Source organism: Magallana gigas, chromosome 7, assembly GCF_963853765.1.
Source record: "Magallana gigas chromosome 7, xbMagGiga1.1, whole genome shotgun sequence".
Classification (NCBI taxonomy): domain Eukaryota; kingdom Metazoa; phylum Mollusca; class Bivalvia; order Ostreida; family Ostreidae; genus Magallana; species Magallana gigas.
The window spans coordinates 35,273,963-35,285,619 of NC_088859.1; the positions used below are offsets into that span (position 1 = coordinate 35,273,963).

Below are 11,657 nucleotides of genomic sequence, written 5' to 3' on the forward strand. Positions count from 1 at the left end.
TCGCATTCATAACACGAACGGGCTTCTAGTTACTCAGAAAGGTCCTATACTCGAATACTTATTGAATACATTTATAATTACAGTGGTAAAAACGAAATGCATTACTTACTCGGTCTTATTTTATAATATTTTCGCTGCAAATATGCTAGCAAAACATGGACTGTGCAAGTATAATATGTAATGTATGTCTCGATATATATACATTTGTGAAATGACAAATTTGTTCATTTGTAAACCATGTATGTATTAGCAACATGGATTAGACTGTTGTAATTTGGCTCAGCTTCGTTCCCATCAAAGCTTGCCCGTAATGCAAACGTTACATCGAACATTGATTACATGCATGTCAACAGTCACACGGTTTAGTCATATTTCAAACTATACCTACACAGTCACTTCATGCGCGGATCTAGAAGGGGGATCCGTCCCCCCTCTCCCCGAAATATTAAAATTTATTACACTCACATAATATATTTACCGAAACAAGGCCTCGAGACCCCCCCCCCGCCGGCAAACTCAATTATCCCTCGGGATCTCCCTCCCCGCAGAACAATTTTCTGGATCCGCGCCAATGTTTTCCCATAATATAGTATGTTTTAAGGGTTAATAGGCTTTGAAATAAATGAATTCTTTGATGAATTTAAGGATTTGATATTTTATGGGGAGATTTTTAAATGAGTAAGGGATTGGTGACTGCAGAGTAAAAAAAAATCAAAAAAAAAAATCAGTGTTTCTTTTCAGAGCACTAGCCACTGAACTTGAAGCAAGGATATTTGGAATTTAATTTATATATATAGTGTAATGTAATCATGAAATACAAGATGAAAATATAATCTTATAGAATCAATAACTTAAAATTAAGAATGTCACATGGATTGTAATCGATAACCTTTTTAAATGGAATCTATTATGATTAACTCCATGGACTTTGAAAATAGTTGACTTCAATCATAGCTTGGTTAATGCTTTCAGGAAGAAAAACAAAAACCTTTTTTTTATACAAAGATGTAAAAGTTCACAAGACTTATGTTGTGTGTGTGCTGAAGACTTTTAATAAAGAGAGAAACTTATCTTAGTTTACAAATGTACACACAGAATATTTGTTCCAGTTTAAATTGCAAGGTGCATGTTTTGAATGAAAATGAAATTAATGGGAATAAGTTTGGAATCGCTCCTTAATTGCCAATTTTGGGTATTTGTTTTCGGTATTGAACCCATTGAAGTGAATGTCTTCCTTTGAAGAGCGACAATGACCGATATCAGCGAGTGACTAAACTTGTCAAAAGTCCTGTTTACTTTTGGAGTTAGGCGAGGGAAATATTGCGATCGTATTTACCAAGTCAACACTGGAGGGTTTAGCTCCATACTTTTGGATCCGAGACAATTGAATATCGCATCTTATAAAGAGATCAGCACAGTTTTTGCACATGTGCCTCTTTCTAGTGTCAGTGGCTTTCAGAAAAAGTGATTGTACCAGAAAAAAATGGGCCTTATGTCCATAATATTTTTAATTTAATATCTGAATAAAATGGCATATCTACGATGTTACCTTTGCATCGATTTTTTTAGATTTCAATTTTCATTACTTACGTAAAAACCAATAAATATAAGATCTGCATTCAAAAGGCAGAATTTTGATTTATTTTGATAATAAGTGCCATTTTGACAGCTAGGACAATACAATCGATTTGTACCTTACCCTCAATAAAGTCTTTATTATTTCTGATATTCATTGATGACATCTACAATGTTATCAGTATACGGTAAATAGCGTGGCACTTGGTGACAGAGAAACAGTCAGAAACGCTCAATTAAAGTTTCTGTTTAGGATATTGCTATACTGCTCAACTTGTTAAGTATTCGACGACATGCGGAGGCAACACTCTCTCTCTCTCTCTCTCTCTCTCTCTCTCTCTCTCTCTCTCTCTCTCTCTCTCTCTGTGTGTGTACATGTACAAGTAAGTATACAGGGCTATAAACAATTACGTGACATAATTGAGTTGAGTTGCAATAATTGCTCGTTTTAGATTTTATTTGATAATCCTCTCATCTAAGGTTTAATCTGGTTTACTTAACTTGTCATTTTAATGAAGGTTAAACCAAATGATGACCATTAAAGACCTCATGTTATGCAGTTGTACGCTTAATTTTACGTGAATCCGAGTTAAAGAAAACCATGCCGAATAGAATCAAGACTTCTAGGGCAGTGAGTCTTGGAGAGGAACTAATGATAAATGTGCGTGTATTGGTTATATCAGGTAGCCAATGCTAGGGTTAATGACATTTTTTGGCCAGCAGTATGTCATGAGATTTCGGACCAAATGAAACTCGTCAGGCTATATTCAACGCGATATATATTTTATAATTAACATTTTTGTCGCCAAAATGATTAAGTCGCATATTGTCATTATATACATTGAAACACTTCATTAATTACAATTATCCAAGTATTTTTTTCGAAAACACCTGTGAGGATATTTAAATTTAAATGCATTGAAATCAAATATTCTACTAGCCTTGATAATAAATGTCAGAGTATAAGTTTTTTTTTTCTAAAAAAAGTACGTGTCAAACATAAGTTGACCAGTTAACTGTATGCCACCTAACCCCCACCCCCACCCCAACCCCGTCCATACTGATCTTTTCTAGAAAGGGGACTATTTTATTGATTGAAAGGAAATGTTAAGAGTAGCATCAAGTAGCGTGAATTCTCCTTCGTGCTGTAATTGTCAAGGTCAAGTAATGTTGAACTTGCCAATGAAAACGGGTCACGTGTTATTGACATTATCAAAAAATGCGTTAAAATGTCAGAAATGCAAATCTTATCTTCAAAGTTTGAAATTAAAACATATTTCAAAAACGAAAATATCGACGTACATGTATATTTGTAGATTATTCACTATAATAACACAGGCACCTGACGTTATTTATTTTTCTCGTAATAAAAATAAATACCCTCTAACTAATAATACACATTTGGTATAGAGTATTTGTTTTTTTTATGAGAAAAATAAATAACGTCGGGAGCCTGTGTTGATTTCAGCGAGGAGACCCAAAGGACAACTCTGTATCGATTAGGAACCCAAAACACGCGAGAACTTAATAGATTGTGTAAACCTTTGGTGACAATTATAAAAAACGACATGACGGGTTCATTTTCAGAAATTTTGACATAATCTTTTATCGGGAAAATAAATCAAGTCTTATCTGAGTCTAGCAAACCAAATGCAGTAGAGCTTTTTGTTCTTGCAAAAGTGTGTGAAACTGACATTTTCCGCTGGGAGGTCGCAATAGGAAAGATTTATCTGGCGATTGAACTATCACACATTGCAAAATCAAAGTCTTATAGCAATCCAAAGACAAAACATCTATTGCTAAACAAGACAACTATTTGTTTGATATTTTAGATTTCAATTACATTGTTTAAATACTTTTAATGGCACGAAATCCGATGGTTAATGTGAAAGAAAATATGTGCGATGTGACTGGACCAGAGTTCAGCTTTCTATTTTGAACCTTGTTATGAAGTTTAATGAAGCAGCAACAACTTACCACAGCGAAAATAAGAGCCTACTTTGATACCCTGACTTATCGATAACCGCATTGAATAGAGTATTGAACTTAGTTATTATAAATAATCATAATGAACGTTTAGAATCAATATATCAGGAACAGGAGATATTTTGAAGCCCTAATCCATAAATTAGAGCCTTCGATTCGACAAAGCTATTTCTAAAAGATCAAATTTTAAACCTGCATCGCAGATTGAATTGTTCATGCAAGTGTGGATATGGCTTTTAAAGACCATTACTAGGGGTTTTTTTTACCTAGTCGAGCAGAAAACATGTTTTTCCACTTTCGACGCAAATCGCTTTGTCATGGATCTACAAGAAGCAATTAACTAATTATTTGGGAGATCTGTCCGGAACTTGGAGATTAGGTGAAATTCAGTGTGTTTTTTTTCAAGGGAAAATATTGACCCCAAGTTATGACGAGGTAGATGTTACATTTGAACAGTTCAAAGTTTTCCCTGTCTAATCAGGTGCAGTTAAAGCGCTCTATTATAATGGAAAGCGCTTGATACGTGAACATTTTACATATCAAACTGTCGCAGGACGGCGTTTCGACGGATTTAAAATACCAAGGGGAAATGAACGTAAGAGGATTTGAGCAATGTAGACATTATCGAGATGAGAAGTTTATGAAAGGAAATAACTGTGTAGTTGAACAGGTTCCCTCAGAGCAACTATAGTCTGTGAAGAAGCAGTTCATACAGAGGGGTGTCGACACACGCCGAGTGGCTATTGAACAGTGATATAGATTTTTCATTCACTTTATTAATGTCTGTTACGCCTAGAGGATTTAAAAGAAGATTCATATATTCAATTTCATATGGCACTTTTCTGCCGAATATAATCGGAACGGGTCTGATTGTCGTACAGGAGGAATAGAGACAGGGGCGATATCGCTATCACTAGACACAGCTTCAACCCCAAACAACTCAGGAAAATGGTTCTCCGAGAGGAAACGGTGATCCAAGTGAAGTCACTGGTGAATGAGATGGAGAAATCGACGGATTTGAACCACATTAAGGAAGTAGTTGGTACCAAAAACATAGGCAAAAATTCCCAAGACATGGTTCGTCCGAGGAGTCGAACCTCTAATCATTCCTCCAAATCGGACCGTGTAAACGCGTGCATGGCCAACAATCTCTTTCATTCGGCCGTCAAAGGAAGATTTCGGAAAGTCAAGCTGATTCTGGATGGAGGATACAAAATCAACAGCAGAAATAACTATGGTTACAGTGTACTCGTTGGTGCGCTTCACATTGACTGTGACGAGAAACGCGGGAAAATGTTTCGCTATTTGCTGTCGAGAAATGCTGATCCAAAAGACAAGGATTCCAAACACAATCGGTCCGTACTTTCCTGGGCAGCCATTCTAGGTCGAGCTGAACAGGTCGATATGTTGCTGAATATTTTAAACGGTGACCATGACCTTACAGACAAGGACACCGAAGGAATGACGGTCTTACATCACGCCACCCAAGGCGGGCACGTTGGGATAGTTAGGCGACTGGTTGAAGAATTTCGACGTTTTCGATTGTCTGTTGACGTTCATGACAATTTAGGACTCACGCCTTACTTGCACGCTAAAAGACTCGGTTACAAGGAAATAACAGAAATTTTACACAAAGAAGGCAGGGCTTGCCCGGGACAGTCTGACAGTTACACGTTTAGGAGTGCTGAGGAATGGTCCGAAATTGGACAGTCAATGAAAGAAAAACAACTGAATCAGAAACGGAAATCCAATTTTGAGCGAGCTGCTATATTTGGAAGCAGTAGAATGCTGAGATTACACTACAATATGTATGACACACCCCTTATAAGAGTTTCGGCACCCGTGTCAGAAACAAGTGCTGAAAATGATAAAACTACATATTTTGTCGTGAAAAAAGACCCACCATTGCGGTTACAGCCTAAACATGCGAGAGAAAACTACACCGCGCCACCATTCTCGAAATCTGAGCCAAACAAAGCCGCGGTTGCAAACCATTTTGAAGCTTCTAAATCTGTTCCTAATCAGTCGTTGTCATTGCTTTCTTTAACACCCGGCGCAAGAATGAAAGAGGCAGAGAAGTTTCATAAAAGTCAACCTGATTTATCCAAAATTAACATGAAGCCAGACAAACGTGGCCATATCGCCACCATAGGGTCTTTCATGAAAGTGTTAGCCGAGCAAAATACGACGTCATATCGTCCGACCATTGTAGAAAGTCCACACCATTTAGATGTACCATGCTTGCGCACAAAGAAAGACTCTACATTTGCAAGCATCTTTGGAAAGAAAAGAGCAAATGGGAAATGCCAAGGAAAGAAGAAACGAAATTCAGCCAAAACAACGGTATCCACGGGTAGCAAAAAGGCGATACGAGCTTAGTTATCATGTGAAGTACTGTTTAAGTGACCAAGTTGTTGTATATTAACAGAAATATGAGAGAATATTTAGCGTATCTTGGCAAGAACGGTGTACAAATTGACCGAGTTGTATATCAACTGAAATTTCGATGCGTATTAAGCGTTTCTTGGCAAGAACCATGTACATGTTGACCAGGTTGTATATTTACTGAAATATCGGTGCGTATTTAACGTTTCTTGGCAAGAACTATGTTTGCCCCACTGAACATGTGCACTTTGATATATTTAAAGGACAATAAACGATTTAAAGGATTAAACTTCTTGGTCACCGTTAGGTGATTGGGTTAATCTCCTTGTAATAAGTTGTTTCTATTTATGCAAACTACCATAATCTGTTAAATTTACCATTTAAAGAATCGTTGATGGATTATTACGTGAAATAGAAGTGGACCAATTTATATGAGAATGGTTTTCTTAACACTTGTAATTTAACAATGTAATATGTAAATGGCACTACATTTTTTGATCTGCTATTTATATTACCTCTCGTGGTGAGATTAAAGATTAACTAACATGAGATTATCATTATTTAGAAATTGCAAGACTCATGACAGAAACGAGATGAGATAGAATATGGTTTATTTACCTAGTTATATGAAATCAAACTTTGAGAGTAGAGTTCGTCTGATACGAGAATGGCCTTGTTTACCTAAGTGATATCATTTCACTTTGAATGGGTTTAAAGAATCGGCATTCCTATCGGAGATCACTTCAGACCAGACATGGCTAGTTAACACCTTCAGTTACATGTATTCGCTTTGTTCCTACACTAAATATTTCTATATTACCTAATGCCACACATATCCAAGAGGCGATCAGTCTACATTTAATTATTTTTAATTGTTGAATGTATATTGATAAAAGTCTTGTAGATGCCACTTTCAGCGATAACATTAATGGAAGGGGCGTTTTCTTCTCATTGTTTAGGAATCTACGATTCATTCTATATACTCTGTTATCGATGACACGATATTTAGCTGGTTTACACAGATTATAACCCTATGATCAGGTTGTGTTTTTGTTATGCTGCAAAGTGAATGAAGTTGTAATACAAAACCGTTGAAATGTTTTATGCAAGCCTAGTATGAGGACTTAAAACAAGTGTTTAATCTCGAAATAACGGTCAATTTCATAAACAGAGATAAGAAAGAAATAGAACATCACATCTTTATTACGAATAAAACTCGCACAATATCTTTGATATACATCATGGTCACAAAAGAATAACAATCATGCAGTGGAACTGGTACAACAAGAACTTAAAATCAGCGACACTGTTTTTTTATAGGTTGGGAGGGATGCTCTCTCTCTCTCTCTCTCTCTCTCTCTCTCTCAATTTATTGCTGAAAACACGTTTTCCACCCAATAACAAATTACATAACAACAATGCAATATGTGATGACGGTGATGGTGATGGTGATGATGATGATTTTAACACTAAAATGCTATGATTCAGAAACCGGAATATCTAAAAAGTACGCTTTAAAGTTGACGTTTATGAATTTAGTACCTTTGTGAAATCAGTAAGCAAACAACATTCACGATGTATGATCTTAATTATCAATTTTGAAAAGTATAACCAAAAATAGTAAATATATTTAATAATAAATGACAAAATAAAATTAAGTTTTGTGAAAAAATGGTCTCGGAACTAAAAGACTTTTTCCTGACTTGCATTGTTAAGCTTGGAATACCGGTACAACCGACCAATCTCCATAGTATACCGTAAATTTCTTATTCTTTACACATGGTGACTCTCCACTTTACTGGCCTCCTTTTCGTCTTGTGACGTGCTAGGCTCATTCCTCATCTCCACGCTATTTGTTTCGGTGTCTTTGACTGCATCAGCAATCTTCTCAGCTGCGATAATTTCTTGCAAGTATGCCTTAATGTCGATTTTTTGCCCGCCGTTGTCGACCACAAACACGTTGTTTTGATCCGCCCCTTGTGCTTGTTGCGCTGACTGATTTTGTGGTAGGTAAACTACCTGTCTGTTTTGCTGGTTGGTGACACCAACTAGAGCTTGGACAAGGCCTTGAATCAGTTGTGAGGAGTTACCTGTTCCCTGGTCGTTGGAGTTCTTTCCTGTTCTGCGCATTTCGAGTGTATTTTCCCGCGTGTCACTGAGGTTACTCACACAGCTGGACAATTCACTAGCAGCGCCACCTACAGTGTCACTAAGGCCACTCATGGTGCGTGATACATTTGTTGCTTTGGATGTTCTCGGCGTAGCTTTAGAAGGTGGCTCACAGCAACAGAAGATCCATGGAGCTCGTTTGTACAATGCTTCTCTGAATTTGGGATGACTCAGGGCATACACGATCGGGTTGTGCATGGCGCTAGCCTTTGCCAACATGACAGGCAACTCTGAAAGGAAAGGTGTTACCCATTCTGCTGGACCAAATTGGCCGATTAAAGCCACTGTAGCATAAGGGCTCCATGATAGCATGTAGAAGAATACGATTATAATGGCAACTTTCGCAACTTTAACCTCTGCTTTTGTTTTCTCTTGATTAGCTTTGATATCATCAACTTTCATTTTTGCTGCCATTTGCTGCATTTTGCGTTCGTGTTTTTTCAGAGCCCGGATTATCAATATATATGACAAAGCAATGACAAGCAATGGGGCAGCAAATCCGAAAAGGTAAAGGAAAAATATGTATGTTCTATTATTAGGAGTTGTAGTTAGGTAATCAAAAGTGCAAGATGTCTGGAATCCCTCTGCAACGTAACGACCCCAGCCGAAGAGGGGTGGTAGAGAGGCGCATAGAGACCACACCCAGACAATGCAGATCATTATAAAGGCCTTCTTACGGGTCATATTGCGGGCGGCTCTGAGTGGGTGAGCAATGGCGTAGTAGCGGTCCACACTGATTGCGGACAAGGTGGTTATTGACATCAATCCAAAGATTCCACCAACTAGTCCATACAACTCACAAGCTGAAAGGTATACAGGCAGCAAATGTATTCCCTGTTGCTCTCAGTGCAACAATCAAGAACAGGTAAAAACTAGAATGGCAAAAACGTTTACCTGTATTTCCCCATATCCACTTCTTGTTGAATGCTGATATTGTCAATAGAGGGAAACCCATCACCAGAGAAAATATCATGTCGCTAAGAGCCAAGTTCACAATGAACATATTAGACGGCGTCTTCAAGTTTTTGGTGCTATATATTAAACAAAAAAAAGAGGAGAAAATCTTAATAAAAATTATAATTTTGTACATGCTGATATAAATTAAAATGGTTAAAATTTTACAAAGCTTTGATAAATTTCAATCAACAAAAACCATACATACGTGCTGAAGATGTAGATAACGGTTGCATTGCCGAAGATTCCGATGATACCGACGATGGAGATGAACACCCCTATGGCGTAGTGCCAGTTGTCGGAGACCAGGGGGAAGTTGTACCAGTGGGGGTGAACGAAGAAGGTGTAGGTATCAAAGATGTGGGTGGTGGTCTCGTTCATTGAGATGTCCGTCACTGTGGTCGGGGGGAGGTAGGTTGCTGGAATACAAACATAAATACAAACATTAACTCATTGCACTTGGTAACGTAAACGATTTGTAGCTTGGAATACCAATTACCCAAATTTTCGCTGAATTATCTATTAAACCTATTGTTTCGAATCGACGCACGGATGCCAATTTATATATACTTTGATAACACTGTTGGTGTTAAGTGGGGGCTAATATTAGCAATTGTGTTTTATATTGAGCAGAAGAAACAACAAAATATCAAACGTGATATGAAAGAAGTATGAAATACAAAAAAATGTCTATATATTCAATGTTTAATTCCATGTTCCGACTGAAAAATGAGTATGAATAACCATAAGCAAAGTCAATGGCTAACACACGTACATGTACGTACGAAATATCTCTTCTCATTTTTGGTAAAAAATGTTAGCTTTATCTATTATAATTAGAATTCTCCCCGAAAAGGACCGTAAAAGGGATATGTTTTTAAATTAAAGACAAAGCAACTTTGTTACAGAGAGCTTTTCACTTTTTTTCACAACTTTTTTTTTAACATCAAATATAAAACGTTACCCTCGTCGTAAACGTAATTCTGTTTTTAGTTCTGTTTTTTAGTTTATGAAATAAATCTCTCGAAAAATCATTTTCGCTGATAGAATCAATGTTTTAGTCTTAATTAGTACAACGAATGACACCTTGCGTGTGAAAGAATATCAAGTTGATTCTTCCATAAAGCTGCTTAGGGCTGTCTCATTGTCATATTCACTAATAAAGGATGAGGATGCTTAATACTACAAATAAGCCACGTAAGTGGATCAATGTGGAACATTTTCAGACGTCGCTTGAAATTATTGGCCCGAAAATTTCAGGAACCTTTTTGTTTGCACTTGCTACACAACACTTGTCGTGTAAAATGTAAACTACATATGCGTAAATATTGTTAACAATTTAACGCAATACATTGTATATTTTAATACATATTTATAATATCTAAGTTTTGTCGAAACACTTATTAAAAAAAACCCAAAAGATAAAATTAGAATATACCTAATTATAATATCGAATTTTTTGCAACCCATAACAAAAACAAAAACAAAATTTTACAACAGTTACCTTCAATTTGATTGTCTTCAATCTAAATTGTAGCATTTAATTTAGAATTTAAAAGAAAATAGCTGGAAAATTTTAAATATGTTCATTTGAAATGTAAATTGGTACCTGTGCTATCCATGGTATGCTATTCCCGGCTTCCCGATCCAAGTCCAGAGCCTGCTGTCAAAGAGCACACAAAGACACAATGCCGACCGACCGAGCATTTATATCCTCTTCCTCCTGAGCCCTGCATCCCTTGTAAGTATCTTATGCTTTGGGTGTTGTCACGAATGGGAATTAATTATAAAGGAAATTTGGTCTTGGAATTAATGTTGTGTTCTAGGTATGCCTGTGTAGAACCGTTTGTTGACAAAGGACACGAGATTTTTATTCACATGTAAGGGTTAACGGTCTTTTTTCTATAATGATGTAATAAAATAGAATTAAGATTTTAAAAAAGAATATTATATAATTATTTCGCTTGTTTGCAGGCAATAAACAGGCAAATTATCAAATAGGGGTATTCAAGTGTAATTCTTTTTTATATATATAAAAATAAACAATAGTTTGTAAGTGAAAATGACATTCGATTATCAATAAAAAAAAATTGCACAATAGTTCAGACAGTTTTAATAAAATGTTTTCCTCTACCCATGGATCTCTATCACGTGTTATCAATGATCGTTATTAGGGTCAAACACTTGGTTGTCGGACATGCGTGCACAAGAGATAAACTGAACTCCACCCATTAAAATGTGTATTTCTTTTTAAGGTACATCTTTTAATATACATATCACGGCAGATTGTAAGTTAAGTATTTAACATCATCTTTGAAACAGCCCCCCCCCCTCTCCGATATTTCTTACTATTAATAAAGGTTTTAATTACAAAATATGAATGAAAGCAATGCAGCACCGACCTTGGTTACTTTTAATGCTAGCGGTCTGATCATTTCGCCTTAAAATACTTTTGAAACAGGCGATTTGTTTAGTCAGATGACTCAATTTTATAACTTCTCATTTTTTCCCTCCGATCCCAAAATTTCGGATATGCGTCAAGACCCTGGTCGCTGATTGCGATTGAGGCCAGACAAACACCCGGCTAT

The 11,657-nt window shown here is 36.5% G+C and overlaps 2 protein-coding genes across 2 annotated transcripts; one reads left to right on the forward strand and one right to left on the reverse strand.

Annotated features, from left to right (window-relative positions):
• Positions 1–3,774: 3,774 nt before the first annotated feature.
• On the forward strand, positions 3,775–6,227 carry LOC105341997 (ankyrin repeat domain-containing protein 50). The gene has a single exon (XM_011448767.4). The coding sequence runs from the start codon at positions 4,510–4,512 to the stop codon at positions 5,938–5,940; it is 1,431 nt and encodes a 476-aa protein (XP_011447069.3). The 5' UTR covers positions 3,775–4,509; the 3' UTR covers positions 5,941–6,227.
• Positions 6,228–7,628: 1,401 nt separating this feature from the next.
• On the reverse strand, positions 7,629–10,828 carry LOC105341996 (rhodopsin, GQ-coupled). Its single transcript, XM_011448766.4, has 4 exons — positions 10,679–10,828; positions 9,278–9,488; positions 9,010–9,146; positions 7,629–8,918 (listed from the first exon to the last, which is right to left on the reverse strand). Exons 1-4 carry the CDS (start codon positions 10,689–10,691, stop codon positions 7,720–7,722), a joined length of 1,560 nt encoding a protein of 519 aa, XP_011447068.3. The 5' UTR covers positions 10,692–10,828; the 3' UTR covers positions 7,629–7,719.
• Between the last annotated feature and the right edge of the window lie 829 nt (positions 10,829–11,657).

Bases quoted from the DNA above. Each gene is read 5' to 3' on its own strand.
- LOC105341996 (XM_011448766.4), bottom strand. The intron at 9,147-9,277 runs GTATGTATGGTT...TTTAATATATAG, and splicing joins GTTATCTACATCTTCAGCAC to CACCAAAAACTTGAAGACGC. The intron at 8,919-9,009 runs GTAAACGTTTTT...TATACCTTTCAG, and splicing joins GTGGATATGGGGAAATACAG to CTTGTGAGTTGTATGGACTA.
- LOC105341997 (XM_011448767.4), top strand. From the start codon at position 4,510: ATGGTTCTCCGAGAGGAAACGGTGATCCAAGTGAAGTCACTGGTGAAT.